The sequence below is a fragment of the Oryctolagus cuniculus genome, chromosome 1 (genome assembly GCF_051225735.1).
Source record: "Oryctolagus cuniculus isolate XC-2025 breed Fujian yellow rabbit chromosome 1, ASM5122573v1, whole genome shotgun sequence".
NCBI classification, from domain to species: Eukaryota; Metazoa; Chordata; class Mammalia; order Lagomorpha; family Leporidae; genus Oryctolagus; species Oryctolagus cuniculus.
In genome coordinates this window covers 98,521,216-98,540,153 of record NC_142867.1, presented here as the reverse complement: position 1 = coordinate 98,540,153, position 18,938 = coordinate 98,521,216, and the positions used below count along the sequence as shown (strand labels likewise).

Here is an 18,938-nt window from a genome sequence, read left to right as displayed (position 1 = left end):
TCACTTTTGCCATTTTATCCTTACCAGGTAGTTCTAATGATCACTCATAACCTTAGGTGTCAGAGAAAATGGGAAATGTAGTTTCCAGCTGGCTAGCCATGAACTTACGTAAAACTTTATTACTAAGAAATAAAGGAAGAATAGATTTTGGTGGACAACTAAGTACATATAGAAGAGGTTCATTCTCCTGAGATAGTGAACCAAAGTGGCTCTGAACTCAAGCAGATGAATATAGGGAAATTAAGAAAAATTCTACATTCTGAATATTAAGATTCTCAGCCCATTTCCTCCATTTAGTCTCTAAAATTCTGGGAGCTAGTAATCTTGTAGATTGAAAAATCGTTGCTTGGACAAATTGGTCCAGAGGAAAAACAAATATTGGTATTTAGGAGCCCTAGCAAAATGATCAGGGAAAACTAAGTTCAATAAGACATAAAGCTTCTTATTGATCTTAATGTCTCACACTTAAGTATAGACTTGCAAAGATACAGACATCTGTTAAGTTCCTTTGACTGAAATAAAGGGATGAAAACAAGTAAGCAAATAATAAAAAGTAGTTAATGAATATTTGGAGGAAACAAAAACAGAATAAATGAAAATCCACAAAAGAATTAATGTGCTCAGATTTAAGATCACAAGAACACAGCAAAATAATTATGTGACAAAATGAGCTTTTGAAACTGAATCAACTCCTTTCAGCAAGGTTAGTTCTGTTTAAGGAAGTATCTATGAGGTCAACTCAGATACTATAATAACTGCTTCAAAGAGAGTTATTTTCGGCAAGAATCAAAATTTCTTTCTCAGTCTTATCCTGCCCTATAAATATTATGACCAGAAGAAGGAAAGCATCTGCTCATCACTTTAAAAGCTCGTTTAACAATTACCTTTTCAATGGCTGATTGCTGAACTCAGAAGACTTACAGACTTGCATGACTGGTCTTTTGTTCATCATTCTCTAATATTGAAGCAGTAAAGGAAATGCACATAGCAAGTTGTCATAAAACTTCCCAAATTAGCAATCTCAAAGTATTTAAGAACTGGAGAAACAGTATAATAGATAGAAGACCAAACTCTGTCAAAGTTGTACTTTACAAACACATATACACGAGTATTTCAGAAAGTCTGTGGCAAATGGAATCAAGTTATTTTAATGCAAATGAAGTAAAACCCATACAGATGGATCTTCCAGAAGTTCATAGAAAATGCATACTCATATGGGTGTGTATGTGCTTGTACATACCACTTGAAGTGCAATTCGGAAAAGACACTGTATCCCAGTATACTATGCTTGAAATTTTATCACTATGATCCATTTTAAACTATGAGTCTTGTGTTAAAAATGTAAATTGCATCTAGAATGTTTGTACTTTAGCATGAATAAAGCTCAGGTCCTTTTTTAAAGAAAGATTTTGCAGAGAGCATAAACCCAGTGAAAATTTTGGGAAATGAGCTGCCAACAGGAGCTGAGAGAGGCAGAAAGCAGCCTCATTTCTGCAACTGCAAGCCAGCAGCTCCATGGATCTCCATGGTATCAATGTCCCTGTTCATGCTTGGGAGCCATCCATTGATCCAAAGCAGCAGTGAATTTTTATTTTGAATATCAATTTGCTAGAAAAACTACTGAGAGGAAGAAGGATGACAGGCAGGTAAACTAGCATTTGTGTGGCTTCCAAATGCTTAGTAAACATGTTGCTGTGACTCTCAGGTTGTATATCAACAGCTAGGGATTATAGCTGGGGATTAATTTAGATTTATGTAGAATCTAAGCTTCCATATCATCCTGAGGTGCTGAAGAAATAGACTGTTAGGCAGAGCTTTATAGCCTGTCCTGGGACTTGGAATGGAAAAAGCATTTCAGAGAAGATCAGAGGTTCTGGGGTGATCAGAGTCTAAATTCCTAATCCCTGTACACAAGTTAGCTCCTTTATTCAGTGCCATGACTCGCATCATGGCCAAGCAAGCTTTGTGAAATGTTTCCCCTGACCTCCGCCAGAGACCTCCCAGAAAGTCATTCAGATGTTCTCATTGCAAGTTGTCTAATGTTGCACTTTGGTGTTCATATAAAGGCTGCTAAATCCTGGACTACCTGTGACAATTTATTATGTGGTGCCTGACACTTCTTGTGCCAAATTATGTGGTCACATTTTCATTGACATTTAAAACTGTTTAATTTTTTAATACCAAAATGTTTACCTGGGAAATAATAAAATCTCATAAAAGCTCTTGTCTCTGTAATTTCTAGCACAGTATATGAGATTTAATTAAAATGTCAAGAGATCAATTTTTTTGTGAAGTTTCCTCCTAAAGTGCAGTGAATTATTTAAGAGTTCTGGCATCTGAAGCAGGTGGTGACCTCTTCTTGTTGTCATTTACAAATGCTTTCATAAATGTTAACCCAATTTTATCTATTAGAAGTTTCCAACTGTAGCAAATGTAATGACCAAGGTGAGGCAAACCATCTACAAAAGAGAGAAATTTGACAGCATCAGAGATTGTAAGAGGACTGTAGGTCATGCAGAGTCCCAGTTGTTGATTATGGTGTCCTAAGGAAACTTTTTGCAAAGATTTAGTTTCTGACTCTTACAGTCCATGAATGTGGACTTGATTGCTCTGATTCTTAAGTTTTGTACTTAAGTCCACAGTCATCACTTCTTCCTTTATTATGCATAATATCTTCCTTTGCATTGCATTGCATGTTGTATCATATACTGTCTTGTATTGCTAATTTGAGTATTTCTTGTCTTTCAAATTATATTAATTTTTTCTGTATATATCCCCTTACTTTTCTCCATTTAGAAAACTATCAAGTACTAAGCATATCACAAGTACTAAGCAAATGGTTGACACTCACATGTTGCACATAGATTACTATTTGCTCTTAGTAAAATCATTTTGAAATTTACTACTAAGTTAATCCAGTGTTTACATTTTATTCCTGAAGTGATTACATATTTTATGTAAAGAAAATGGCCAGCTGTGTGTTGAAAAGGAAGCAAACAATACTGATGAATGCTATGACTGCGCCACTTATGTCTCAGTGTAGTTTTGTGACAAAACAGTCAGAATATTCCTGTTGCTTATTGTAGGGATGTGCTTAATTAGAAGTTAGCAGATCTAGATCCCAGTTCCACTGCCACTACTGTGTTGTTTCCTTGAGAAACTATTCTAACTTATTCTGAACTTATTTTAACCCTCCATGGGACTGGCAGAGAGCAGCATTTTAAGTTTTATGTAAGGTTATGTTATGTGGATAAAGTGAGATGAGGATCCTGAAAGAATTCTGAAATGTTATAAAGAGCCTCACTTCCTTTTATCCCAAACTAATATAATCATTGTATAATATTATTAGAGAAACAGAACTCTTCTTTTATACTTTAGAAGAATAGTAGAATGTGGTTCATGTAGGTGAACATAGTGGTCTCTTGGTATCCATGAGGGTTCTGGTACAATCCCCTGCAGATACAGAGTCTGAGGATGCCTGAGTGTTCTTTATAAAATGGCTTAATGACATATTCTCCATAGTTTAAGTTCTATATTACTTAGAATCCCTAACGTGATTTAAGTGCTTCATAAATATTGTAGTGTTTTGTGGAAATATTAACAGAACATCTGTATGTGTTCAATGTAGATATAAAAATTGAAATTTGAAAATTCTCACTCTTGGGTTGGTTGATGCCGCAGAGCCAACTAATGAATAGGGAAGGTGACTGCTCATATTCTAACAGTGACAACTATTGGCAGATGTCATTTCAATTAGTAGTTCTTTATACATTAAGAACATATGACAAGGAGGGATTTTTCTTCTCCTTAGTGTGGATAGCTTTCACAATGATCTTATAATTCTTACACTTTCTTGTTGTCCTTGCACTCATTGTCACAATGGTTCCTTCCCCTCACCCTTTTCAGTACTACCTGGAGCTGCTGTTTGCATAAATTTGACTTAGGAGGATGAATTTGTTTTTAGGAAGAAGACCAGGGGTTTTGTTCCACAGTGCCTTCCAAATTATGTCTAAACTTTTAGTTGACAACTTCAAAAATGTGTTATAATGTACTGCCCTAGTCTTAACCTCATTCTGTAATGCTATCAAATGACTGGAAACATGTTCCTGTTCAGTTTTCTTGCTAACCTTTTAATTATATTGTTCTCCATATTTGCTTATTGAAATTCTGTGCATTTTCAATCTTTCAGAGATATAGGCTTTGTGAAACAAAACCCATCATTTATTCTATTTCTGGCCTGAGTTAAAACATTAAGCTTCTTTTATATTACTTTTCTTTTTGGTTCTCTATTGTGAAGAGTTCTTTGCTGTTTTTCTTCTGTTTCCATCTTTGTTGTCAAAACCATGAGCTGCTTAGATTTTGTTGTAAGTATTACATCCAGAAGAGTGTTTAGGAGAGTTTTCATAGACAATAACCAATAATATATTAAGAGCTATTGAGTTAAATTGAATTGTGCCACTTTTTTACACATGGTTATCAAGCCAAGCCTCTCATCTAACTGGACAAGTTTAAGTACAAATCTCTTCCAGTGTTAGTGTTCCGAATTAGTCTGCTTATGACCAGAAGGGAAAAACAAAGCAGTTTGACTAGTAGGTGTTTTAAAGTTTTGACAATATGGATTGCTAGCAATAAATAGCAAGGTATCACAGACACTTAGAGTCATGACATGTTGTTTGCAGGCCAGCCACTTCATATGTCACATGTAGGACTGACATTTAAAGCTCAGCTAGAGTCATCAAAACCTAAGAAGAGCACTCTAGAATTTGGGCAGGTTTTACAGACACAGTAAACTGTGGGTTTGACATAAACCCTGCATTATGCAGTTTCCTTAGTGCTTTGTTTAGGGCAAAAGTAAAAAATGAGCAAATATTTCACAGGAGTACTCTTTAGAAGAAATAAAATTTGAACAAACATTTTTCAAGCAGAACAAATAGCTCTGGTTATTTTCTTGTTCTGACATAAGGGATCTTTCCTGAGACCGTAATATTTCCAGAGTGTTTGCAGTCCTATGAAGTCCATGTCTGCACAAAGAAATAGAGGTGTTACCCTGAGCATCATCACAGATAGGCTTCCAGAGCCATTAAAGTTCCTGTTCTATTACTCCTATTTTCTCTGCCTCTTTAATTCACATTATCCATATTTTTCAGATTATTAAAACGAGAAGAAGGTTTCACGTTTATTCCACGGTCCCGTGAAGAGCTTCCAGACAATTTCCCAAAGGAAATCCCTGGGATCTGCTACTTCCTGGAGGTAAGGACTGGTCCAAAGCCGCCAAAGCCTTCTCTGTCTTCATCAAGGATAAGAAAGGTTTCCTACAACATCGGCACCATGTTCCTCCGGGAGACAAGTCTCTGAGGCCTGCTGCACATCAAAGACTCCTCCCAAAAGCACAAGCCCAGAAGTTGGGTCAGAACAAGAGCATAGAAGAGATTGTTTCTCTGTCATTGCTTTGTTGAGAGCAAATAGTGAAATTTCTGTGTTGGGTCAGGCAATAATTCTAGAAAAAGGGGATGATTTCTGTCAATAAAAGGCTCAAGCGCAGGGGAAATAAGATGTATCCATTCATCTAAGTGATTTGGTCAAACACACACACACACACACACACACATTTTAATTATAAATATGGGCCCCCTTTCAAAAACAACCAGTAAATAGATTGCTTGTTTTCTTGTTTTCCACACATACAGGTATCTCTCCCTATATATTTGTACTACTTTTGAGAGCCAGTTTTGATTACATATTCCTACATTTAGTGAGTCAGTAAGTGAGGAATATTTTCTAATTTTCTTTTTCTGAACTGACATTTCATACATATATCATGGCAGTGTGGTAACATTCCCAGCAGGAATAATTGTATGAAAGCAAAATATTTTAGGGATATTACCTATTTTTATACATATCTCTTCTAGGTAATTACATTTCACACAACATTATTAGATTTTTTTCAGAACTTGCAAATGTATTATTGGTCTATTATGTAACACTATCTATTAATCTAATGTAGTTTCACTTATTTAAAAAGACTAGTACTTAGGCTGAGAGTACATATAACTGGGGATTTCAGATGCTGGGGAAACTTTCTCCTTACTGTATCTTTTAAATTTAATTAATGTAGCATGGAAATCAGGGGAAATGGAATTTAATATTGACAAATCTGTAACCAAAATTATAGAAAAGTCTCTTTGCCATCTTGTGACAAATACTACTGAAAATGAAATGTGTTGCTAGATGAGAGATATCCTTTCCAACTAAGCATTTGGAAATACAGGTAGCTTTTGCACCACTTAACTGCATTCTAATGACAGTCTGCTACTAAATCATGTGTTAATAACCCCTGCCCTGTCCCCAGTTGGTGCCCTCTAAGGCCTGACTCCCACTCTTAGAACAAATCCCTGGATTACAGGCATTAGTGATAAGGTGTCTGGACATTTTGCCAAGCATGCAGTTCTCCTTGCATAACACAAGAAAAGGAAAGCCCTGTTTTGGGACTAAAAACAAATCTGCAGTTTAATGATGTGACCTTTAAATTCAGTGAACCATGTTTATGAACACTAAACTGGGTCTAACTCAGAACTAGTAGTCTCTGTAGTTATAGGTAGGTTGCCATCACATGTTCTGCTAAAAGACCTGCTCCCATTAATCAACACTGCATGAAAATATTATAGGCTCCCACTGAAATTAGGAGAATGGTATGTCCAGAGTTTTCCTATTTCTGATCAGACATAAAATCTACATTTCTATTAATGTTAATGAGCTGGAAGAATCCGTTTCCTTAAAACTTTGGAGTGGACATTTTCTTAATCCAGTAGTTATAGTCATTGGTAGCAAATGTCTACTGAATGTAATATATTTTTTTTTCCTTTCATGGTTGTTAGCTGCATCAAGATTTGGGTAGGGTGTAACTCAGCTAAGAAGTATGTAACAAATTCCCATTGCAGTCTGTGAGGTCACTTAATGTTTTTTACATTCTCTAAGTGTATGGCTAGAAAATATTTATCAGCGTGCACAGTATTTGTTATAATCCTGACCCTGTTTATAATGTGAGCTCTATTCTCATCCTGGTCTATAAAGTTACTAGTGGGTTGGTGGGACATGGGCCCTGAGCTCTCTATACCCTGTTTGCTATCCTCTTCCCTACTCCTAGGTCTGTTTTTAGATTCATGGGGGAGAGGAGGCTTGATGGAAGACCCTGTGGGCTGAGGACAGGATATTATCATGGAAATAATTACTCACAAAGAAATCTCTGCAGGGGACTGAGAGATTAACACATTTGTTTCATGGAGGGCAGTGGGTGGTATGCAGAAAGTGTGGATGGAACAGTCTGGGAGCGCCTCTTTGTTCATGCTGATGTTAGAAAATATCTTAGCTAAAACACTGATGGGCTCATGACAGCACAGGAACATGGGCAATAACCCAGCTCACTGAAGTCATTTATGCTTATTCTGTGCAGCAATTTAGAGTTTATAATGTATTAAATAAATACATGTGTTTGTGATAATGTGTCTTGTAACAAAAGCCTGAAAGGGACTTTCAGAAACCATCCAATCTATTTCTGCCTTTTGTAAAGGTTTGTCTAAGCAGCTATTCTAAACACATGGTTATCCTTGCTGTACTTAAGAATATCTGTGGGAAGCAGCTGTATTTTAAAAACATTATTGGAAATCCACTCCATTATCTGACAATTGGTGAGAGGGATTGAGAGAAGTATTACATGTATACTCCCAATTTGTCAGAACAATCACTGTGTATTAGTTTATACGATTTTCTTAGAAAAGAGGTAGCCATTTAAGTGTCACAAATGTCACACTGAAATATACCAGAGATCTATTATATATCAGACAGGATGTAAACCACAATTTTCTTACCATGTAATCTAAATGTGTTTTTGAAGCTATACAATGTAGCAATGTTCTAATTTGCTATCATTTTACCAATCTATTCCAGTTAACTATTACAGTTACTATTGCCATATTTGTTTGCAAGGTACTATAAACAATTTGTTCATTTTAGCTGCAGTTATGTCACATAACACAGTCTACATATTGTACCTTTGGAATTATAACTATAAAAATATGGTGGCATTTGCCATTTCATTTGACTGACATCTGTATACTATCCTCACTTACTTACAATGCATAAACAATATGCATTTTAATGTGACAGTAGAAGGAATTTAAACAATGTTCTCCTAGAAACCAAGTGATATTAACCTGCGTTAATAGCTTTAATCCACTCAAAAAGGAATACTTTAACATATAACATTTATAATACCCGTGTTTCAGTGTCCTTTCAAAAAGCTAATTTGTCAAAGGCACTATATAACAAGAAGTCATCCATACCAAAGCACTGGATCATTTTGATGGACAGAATGCCACCATTTGCAAGTCTATCGTTATCTAACAACATCAGCATCCCAAAATATTTATTCAAAACTTGCTGTACAGTAACTCCTTTGTGAACCTTAACCAATATTTAACATTGGCCCGAATAAGAGTAATATGCCTCAGAAGAACATTTAGTTAGGTATCTATGCTTTGCAGCATGGGATAGAGAAGATACAACATCTATGTAACATGTAATCCAACTGTTTAAAATTGGCCTCTACATTAATCTCTTCTCGTATTTTAAATTGTTTTGCAATTCCCTTAAATACTCGAAGTGTGTGGAATCCAGTGGGCTGTGACCTCTTGTGACTTGAAGACACTGATTCTTGAGACTAGAGAAAGGCTCTGTGGATTCAACACTTAAGATATTAACTCTCATGTCTCACACTTCTTGTCCAGTGACAGTGACATCAGGAAACTATTTTAATGTGAAAGTGTGAAAGTGTGTGCCTCTCCAGGAGAAACAAAGCAGAACAAGACAAAAGCAACCTAAAGAAATTTTCATTCTCAAGTGCTGCAAGGCTTTTATATTTGAAAATTCCCCTGAGCTTCAGTAATAAAGCAAAAAGTAAATCGATAGGTCAAAAGGAAAAACCACAGAGTATTTGGAAAACTACCAAGCTCTGTGTTTTGAAGAGAATCATGTTGCCACCTACTGAAGTAGTGTATCTAAAGTTGTGCGATACCAAGAGGGAACTTAAGATTATGACCATCACTGAATGTATTTATTGCAGGCTTCTGGGTTCCTGACTTGCTGGGGCAGGATTGCAGAGGCCTAGAGCAGAAAGTAAAGAACCTACACAAACATTTTTCACACAACTGGACCTATCTCAGCCTCTCTCACTTCACACTGTTTCTGGAGAATGTACCATCCCTTCAAGCCTGACTCCGTTAACAAACACCATTTTCTCTTCCAAACTTGGCATGCCACAGCATAGCTGTTGCTTGATTCAGGCCTACAGACCCACTCAGTTCCAGGCTTGAGCAACAATTTGGTTCTGAAATGAGCTTTTGTCAAGTGCATTGCTCACATCTGCAGCTTAGCCCTCTGCACCTCCTTCAAAATAGAATCTAACTCCAATCACTCCATGTAATGATTCTGAATCTTCCTTTGGAATTCATTATACATGACCCTTAACAGGCTTTGGACTACACCAAAAGCCTTTCAGTCAGCAACACCAAGAAACTCAAGTCCAAGAACCAAGCCTCATATTATATCTTAGTTATTTCTATCTTTTAGTTGACAGACTTTAAGCTGCAGAAATGATAATTTCAGGTTTCTATAAGCATATTTTATGAGATGTAACCCAAAAATCACTATGCTAGTGAGACTTAATCATTAAAATATAACATATTCCACTCTGAATGATGGCTTTATGATATATTTAGTTCACAGTCAGCTGGTTTTATGTGTACATAAATTGTGTTAACACGATTGAACAAAAATTACTGTTAAATGGGTACACCGACCCCAGCTATGGACACAATTTCAGGATTCCTGTGGTGGTGAATGACGAGCAGACAGTGATGTTAGCTACAGACTAACAAAATCTTGTCAGAGTATATTGAGATAGTGTGCAAAATTCCTTCCTCACACTTTATTCAAGCAACTGAAACCTAAGTATTATTGTCCTGCCATTTTTTTTCTTTCCTCCCTTTGTTCCTTTTTCCTTCTTTCCTTTCATTGAAAAAGAAAACATAGTTAATTATTACATTTATTATTGTACAGGAACAATCACAGCTAGTCTCATATTGTGAAACTATTTTACAAAGTAATGAATATTCTTTGTGTGTGTGTGTTTATTGAATGTATATGTTACATGATTAAAGGAAGTCAATTTTTTGGAAAGATTTGGGAATGTAGAGAAGTAAAGTTTGTGTCTGTTTCTAATACATTGTGACCAGATCACAGTTTCGGTCAGGTACCTCATTGCCATCTCACCCTTATTGAGAAATGACCTAACTCAGTGGTTCAACAGATCTACTTGGAAATATCCGGCTGACATCATAAGAATTACCTAGTGAGTTTTAGAAATACAAATTACTAGGTTCTACTTCCAGAGATTTATATTTAGTAGGTCTCAGGTAAGACCTAGCAATCTGTATTTTGGAAATCACTCTAAATAGTATACATCTAGATTTAAAGATCATTGAAGAGTATTTATATAATCCCATTCATTCGAAGTACAAGTAGATTGACAGAGCAGTGTGTTATTCATCTGTAGCTGTTTTGAAAAGTTAAATACTCTAGGTTTCATATTTTTCCTCACAAGTTTTACTTTTAGCTTTGGTTTCAAATTTATAATCTGCTTTGTGAGCACGAATCTTCAAACTTATTAGAGATAGAAGACAACACTGACAAGCATGAGGGATGAATATTGCTCACTATAGGGCTATTAGGCATACTTGATACGGTACATTTTCTTAGTTACTGCCAAAGCTGGGCAGTATATCATAACATTTGCTGATCCTCACCACCAAGGCATAAGCTACGTACTTTAGGACATAGAAATAAATGTGGATTGACAACTCTACTTCTTCATACTTTGAATCTGATGTTATGAAAAGATACCAACTTAAGTCTCACTATGTACTTTTCACATATGAATTGTACATTCATCTGAAAGTGATGTCTTAGCAATACCTTGTAATAACCTTTCAAGCAATAATTTAAGCCATGGTGATGATGCCATATAAAACTTGCACTTCTGTGCTCTTCAGAGAACCTTTGAAGAAATAGAGACATGCTTTGTCCTAAGCAATAATATAGCTGACATGGACTTTTTAAAGATATTTACTATTCTATAGCAAAATGCTTAACAAATGACGATTCAGATATAAAACGTTTGGGCAAACACCATGCTCAATCTACCATAGAAGTTATTCATTCGCAAACATGCTATAAAGTAAATAATATACTCCCATCAGAATATTTATGGTATATAATTTTAAAATTAATTATAATATGATTTTTATTCCTCTTGAAAAGATTTATATATTATATGTAATTGTGCCCAAATCTTTGGATCTTTGTAGTATAAAATAGTAAGGAGCAAGTTGCAGATGGAGAAATGAGTACAAGTAGAGCATAGGTTAGAAGAGTTGATTGAGAAAGTAGGTTTTACAAAAATGTAGGGGAGTCCTAGGACAAACCAACATAAATTTCGTTCTGGTAAGGTATGGAAAGAAAGATTAAAGATGAAAACAGTGCCACTGTTTAATGACAGCTACATTAATGTTTACTAAGTATAATAGTATTTTAGGTTCAAAATATAATGGGTTGAAAGTCATCTGTAGTACAATTAATAAATGTCTAGAAACAGTCATATCATAATATTAAAAAAACTAGATCTCAGTTTTCAAAATAATTCATATTTTAGTCTTTCTGCAGTATAATTTTAATCAGATGTGGGTCAATTATAATTTTTTAATTGTTACATTTATAGTTCCATCATTTAGAATAACATTAAAATTACAGTTTAATGCGACAGGTAAACTTAAGTTTCAGTCAACAATGTCTGATTGTCAGATTATTAGTTTAGAATCCAATCCTATGCATGTAGATAAGATTACAGCTCCTACTTCTGCCTACCCAGGTAAACTCTTCTCTGGTCCTGAACCTGAACAGAATGGGAATGGTGGATTTGCCAAAATTTTTCTCTTACCTATAGCAAAAATTACCATAGCATCCTCGTATCCATAATTTGGAATCTTCCTCCATCAATATCAAACAGAATTGTTGATTCACTGAGAAAATTTTGATAGTTAACTTTTTGTATACCATTGGATGCTTAACCCCTTATTAAGTATACAGGGTTGATAAGGGCAATTCTTTATTTGAAACTCTTAAATATACCAAATTTCTCAGTTTATCCATCTAATCTCTGATCAGTGTTTAATATTGAATAGTATTTGAAAGCAGAAAAGAGAAGGATAACTAAGTGTCAAGCCTAAGTAATAGTTTGCATTTGGTTCTTTTTATATATATTTTCAAATTGATGAATCAGTTTATATTTAATCTTCCTTTGAGGCTTTTTTTTTGTATTTGGAGATAAAGAAGGGAGTTTATTAAATATTTTTACTATGGTCTATTCGATGACAAACATAAGTAGGACAGAAAAATAATTGGGATGATGTCAGAAATGTACAAAATTGCTTCTCAGTACCACACCTCACGTTGTCAAACAGTCCCTTGCATTTTGCTGCCTGGATGTCACATCTCAGACAGATAGGAGGACAGAGAGACAGATGGAGAGAGTAGAGGGTGCAGGTGTAGGTAAGATTGAGCAAAGATTTAACTTTTCTTCAGGAAGGTATATATACATGTATTCTCTAAAAAGATAGGTAGCTTCCGTAGTAGTTTAATGGTTTAATGAAAACCAAAAGATGTGTTTGATTATTGGCCAGTGTTATTTTTAAAAAGGAGAGCGAGAGAGAGAGGATTGACCTTATTGAACTATTTTCAGTTTTCTTAAGAGGTAGTGCCAACCTTTTGGCTGTGAATCTCAGTGAAACTGGGATTAGGATCTCAGAGATATGAATAGAAACTCTGAAGGTGGCAGAGAGAACCAGATGTGGCTACAAAGATTAAGGTAAAGGAAGGTGTCAGAACATCTGGATTGAAGAAACAAAAAAGGCCAGTTACCAGCTGTGCCATGTCACAGAAAAGTCTGCTAAAATTTCCACAAAAGGACAGACTAAGTGGGCAAGTGATATTAAAACATTTTTCCTTTTATAACATGACTAATATTCGGTGAGAAAAAATGCAGTTTTAAGCCTTCTTTTTGATGTTTTTGTTCAGAGATTATAGAAATTGTGTCTTTCTCAAGTTGGGAAGTTTAATCACAAAGACTTGAAATATTGATTTTGTATCCTAAAATCTAGAGAAAAATCATTTTGGGGAGCTAGCCTATATTGCATATTCTTTTTCACACTCCTCTCAAGTTGAGATATGACTGCTAGCAAAATAAATGCTCAACTGTAGAGCAGAAAGAAGCCTTTACAGACTGAGCCAATCCTCTGCAGATGTTCCACAAAGTGTGAGTGGGGAGAGCATTACCTCACCACACTTGATTGGGGTGAGATCACGCTGTGCTCCCGGTGTTCTAAGGTCAAAAACAGTCAGGTAGTCTTTAATCGTCAGATTTTTCACTTACAGGTACCCAGTTAATGCAGACTGAGTTGGTTTAAACTAGAATTTTTTTTTTTTTCTGAAAGGCAGAAACAAATCGGAACATTTATTTTCCCAAAAGAGTCAGGACAAGATTTATTTATATTTCAAACTGAGAATATTAGGGATGTTTGAAAGTTTTCTAAACCTGTTAAAAGTCAGTGAGAAAGAAATTTTTTTCTGGATCCCTTAAGACTTGATCTTGTGATAACAGTTATGAATGACTTTTCGGTGATTTTTTTTTCCTCCATATTTGCCATTTGATACAGAAGCAAAGATATCATAAATAAGACAAACTTCGAAATGGTGGCATTGAGTTGTGGTTTGCATATTTGGAAACATTATTTTACTTAAAATGTTAAACTTTGAACAACTTAGGTGTTAACGGTAAGAGTCAAATAATACTGTATGCAGACATGCTCACTTTATGGTACTGAGCACAGCACCTCAAACTCCTCAGAATAAAATCTAAGTCAAAGTCAATTAATGTTCAAATCATTTGAATATTAACAATAATTTAATGATATAAGTATTCCTGTATCGTCTCTACCAAGAAACTGTGCACTACCATTCCCAATGAAACCTCAATTCCTAAAACAATTTTACTTATACTTCCTCCCAGAGCATTTTCTTAAACGTCACTGACTTTCAAGGTTAGGAAGTAAATGTAGTTTCTTCTAAGACTGGAGTGATCTGGACAAATATTTTGTATATTAGCACTTGAAACCCTTCTTTCTATTCTTAGCATTTAAAGTTACTTTTTTTAAACTCATTTTTAAAATTTTGCTTTATATAGTACAATCTCTGTAAAGTGAAGCAAATTACAGAAGTACCCAGTAGATTTGTCTACAACATGCAGACTTCCTCCTTAGTTTTATAGGAGTAAATGACCATTTTGAAACCAAACCCTAACCTTGGTGTGGACTTTCAAATTGCTATTGAAGTCTTTGGGAAGTTTTCGTAAGAATAAATTATCTGATGACACATCTGATTATAGTCAACAAGGTATAAATAAACCAGAGAGATGTGTAATTTTTTAAAGTAATTTGGGGGTGGGGTTAGAAAAATTCTTTAATTTTTACTCTTGCGTAAAGATAATTATTAGTGGATGGCAGCTATAATTATTATTCCTATAATTTAAATTTGCTTTAAGTAATCACCAGACACTTGGATAATTCATGCTTGTATTTTTTATGTAACTCAATGACCTGGAATAATGGGTAACCATTGCTTTTTCTTTTGATTCTTAAAGACACTCTCTTATTCTAAAAGAATTCTCTTACTAAAATGAAATGCTTACCTGATAAGAGTTGTCCCATTTTTTTAACTTAATATGCTAATCAAAGTGAATATTTAAAGACACAGAAAGAACTTCTCAAATTGTATTTGCCCAAGAGGAAAATTTATTTTCTACTGGAAAAATTGAGCATGTCTTCAATCAATATTTGGTACATGATCTAATTAAACCTTAATATAGCCTTTATGCTAATGATGCAACCATGTAAGAGTCCAAGTATCAAGTATAGCTATAACTTGAATATTAGTAGAGTTTAGTATCAATTCTGAATACCACTCCCGGTTAGTGTAAAAGGCAAGGGTTGCACAGGAAGTTATAGTGTGCAGTAAACTACTCAGATCTTTGAAAGCTCATCAGCATACTGGACTCCTGTTATTTTTACTACCTACGCCCCCACCCCCGACTTTGTCTCTTTCTTCCTTTGTTCCCTCCTTTACTTACTTATTTCCAATACCTATAAGGTCCATGATAATAACATATTACCATTTGGCTTTGGGCCTCTCTTCACTTTCACATGATTGAACACTGTGGACTTATGAGTTAAGGGAAGGAAGGAAGGTGCACACTTAGAGATTTGAGCACAAGCAACTAAGAGAACAGAGACCTTAGCTTCCAAAGGTTTGTCAATCAAGACAAATCTGGGACTATAAAATATGTGTTCTTTGTCACCTATTTTTGTTCTTCAGAAATATCAGGGTTAACCTCTTTGCATAATCTATCTTTGGCTCCTGGGAATGTGTTGATTTAGAAAGTTCTTATTTTCAAGTAGTCCAATTTTTACTTGGATATGAGTAAATAAAAATTAAAAAAGCTTTTTCTATTTGCAAGAAAAATTGCTTTTTGAACATTTCCCAATATGGTAAATACACTAAGTATGAGTTTATTTTACTGGCTCTTTATCTAGAGATGAATGATACATTGTCTTACTTCTTTGGTATGCCTCTGAAATGTGAGTTCTTTTTTGAGGGTCTGAACACTTTTGTCATCCGTTTTATAACTACTCTATGGAAAAGCAATACACAATGTATTTCATATTTCTTAGCTCCGTGCTTTGGAAGTGTTAGCCCATATTGTGATAGTTGTCTTTAACTATAATTTTGAATTCATCAGAATTAACAAATCACCATGCTCTTCAAAAACACACAGCTTGGGTCATTGTGCTATAGCAAAGGATTGATCCTGTACAAATACCAATCCAAAGACTCTTTCCAGACAAAATTAAACCATTTCTAGTATAATATTTGACTCATAAGTAAAAATATATTATTTGAGAGTAATAATGAAGGATCTTCCTACCAACGTTTTAATAATTTGAGCAAATCTTAATATTTAAAGGGATTTAGTTTCTAAATCTTTTTTTTCATGGTAATATATTACTATTCAGACCACTTAAGTTTTTTTCTTATAAATTTGTATTCATTATTAGGAAATCATTTGGAAATAGTATAGCTTTTAGCTCTCTAGGACAGTTTCAATAAGCCAAATATCTTTTAGATTTGGGTTCCTGTTTCTTATTTGAATTTGTTATGAACCTCAGGTGTCAAACTCCAGCAGATCAGGTAGTCAAATGAAAGAGTATGAAAAACTTAGGGAAGAAATTTTATATTAATTTACTTTTATTTATTTGAGGTCAACTAATCAATTTTGAAATTGTGGAAAAATAGGCAGTTACCATATAAACTGGAAGCTATGAAAATATTTTCTTCCTGTGATTTTCACTGTTAAGAAAAATTTGCCTTAACATGGGAGTCAACATTAAGATATGTTCAGATAAAGAAATAGGACTTCTAATACCTTTGCCACTTTTATTTCTATGGAAAATATGTTTAATAGGTGTTGTAAAGACAGAAGAAATCTTGTTGAGGAAAACAGATGAAATTTAAACAGCCATAATCTCAAAAGCATTTTCCCCACTAATTAGTTGCGCCTTCCTGAATTGCTATCTTGTGGCCCCAGATAAGTTCACAAGCTAACTCGTTGTCTCCTTTACAAATTTGTAGCAAAATTCAATCCCACTATGTGGAAATTGATTCACATCGTCATGGCAGATTATGACTGCGGTGAAAGTCAGGTTAGGATCAAACAAAAAATGGCCCATGGAGAGAAATACTTTGATTTATTTTAGAGTTGGTTGAAAGGCTTTTTCTCTATTGGAAAAAAAAAATTATCCTGAGAGTTTTGCCTTTGAAAATGTCAAGTTTTATAAAAGCTGCCTGCAACTACATTATAACTTTGGTAATCACATGATAAAACTGTCTCATTATGCTTTTAAAATATACAAATTAAGTGCATTCCAGGAATAATACATATCATTCTTCATTTCAAAATTAACCTACCTGAATTCTGACTCAACTGTGAGTAGCCATTTTACAAAACCAAAGGGTCCCATTTCCCGACCAATGCTTTAGATACCACACTTAGTCCTGCCCATTTCAATGCATAAAATATACAGCCAATGCATTTCCACCAGACATTCAGGCACTATATATAATAAAAATAGGTTTCCCAACGCACTCAATGAAAACATGTAGTTATAATATGATATGCATTTATTACCTTTATCTGCATGGAGTACTTTTTAACTAAACCAAATATATGAATATTTTAACATTCTGGCCAATTTGTTTGCTGCAATTTCATGGGTCTAAATTTTTGGTTTGGCTTGCTATGTAAATAATATTGTATATCTGCTATTTTGCTATCAGATTATACTTTGTGAATCATTTCTTTTAAATATCTAGTTACAACAAAGTTAAATTACAATGTCATCAAACGATACCAGGTAAATATACTAATATATATGTAGGGCATGCATAAATTGCATATATTTTTAAATGTCAAGCTATTTTTTGTTTTTTTTTTAAATAAATGAATGCAGCTCTTAAACCTGTACCATTAATTTTAAAAAGTTTTATTTAGTGTTTCATATTATATTTTGGTTTTCTTTTATTCAGTAGTACATGTTTAGAAAAACTTTCTAATTAAAATAGTAAAATATGCCTCATTTCATTAGAATCTTAACAGTAGCACATGTAAAAAGTATATAAGCACTTACAGGAATATAAATATCCTCTATCTTTTTCATGTAACACCACTTTTTATTCATTTATTTGTAATTACTCTAAATCATGTACAATGTAAATAGCATGTTTCATGATACAGCAGTCTTTGTATTTACAGACTGCAGAACAAGATGAATTTGTATATGAAAAATGAGTGATGGGAACTTGGGAGTCATGTGAAGCAAAGTGGAAATACCAATTGTGTGTTATATTTACATAAATCACTGCACAGCTGTCTAAGTCGCTCATTTATTTGCCTTGGAAAGTCCAAACTGTCACATAAAATATTTAAATTAATAAATGATATCAAAACAGAGTTGTGATTCCTTTGGCATATTTTTTCATGCTGTGAATGACAGGGACTATGGATAAAAATTAATTCCAGAGGCAAGGATAAGGGGTCAAATGAATGAATGAATTGAATGGTCACAGTGTATTGCTTTTATCACTGAAAATGAAGCTCCTAACATGATATTCAGCAGGACCAACTTTGAAATATTTTTATAATATGAAATCTCTAATTCTCATAACACTAGACAAAATAGGTGGGTTGTGGTTATTGTAGTGTTAAGCCCTCTATGTGACAGAAAAGACATAATTTGCCTGTCAATTGACCAAGTGGTTGCTTCCTTGTAAAGACAGAACAATCATACATTTTACTGTCACAAGAAAATATCAATTGAATGCCCACTGAGTGCCTGTCAGAGCCCTTGCCAAAAGTTAGATTAGATGCAACACATAGAAGACCATTTAAATCCAATGTTCCTAAACTCCAGCAAACTATGTTTACAAAATCAAGTCATTATTATTTTATGGACTCTCTCCCTCCATGACTGTTTGGTCTTTTTTCTAAACTTATTCATTTTATTTATTTGAAAGGGGAAGAAGGGAGAGAGGGAGGAAGGCAGGGATAGAAAGGGAGAAAGGGAGAGTGAGGAAGAGAGGGAAGGAGGGAGGGGACAGGACAAGTGGAAATCCACAGGGGCTTCCTCCTGTGTTATGTGCCAGGCATTCAAGTTAAAAGT

At 34.5% G+C, this 18,938-nt stretch overlaps 1 protein-coding gene across 4 annotated transcripts in view; it reads left to right on the top strand.

Annotated features, from left to right (window-relative positions):
- GUCY1A2 (guanylate cyclase 1 soluble subunit alpha 2) overlaps positions 1–18,229 on the top strand; it is a 354,367-nt gene extending 336,138 nt beyond the window's left edge. For all 4 annotated transcript variants that reach the window (XM_051820049.3, XM_089333342.1, XM_089333343.1 and 1 more), the window contains exon 8: positions 5,148–18,229. In XM_051820049.3, the coding sequence (XP_051676009.1) occupies positions 5,148–5,355 (208 nt within the window). In that variant the 3' untranslated portion in view covers positions 5,356–18,229. The remainder of the gene's footprint in view (positions 1–5,147) is intronic.
- Positions 18,230–18,938: the final 709 nt, after the last annotated feature.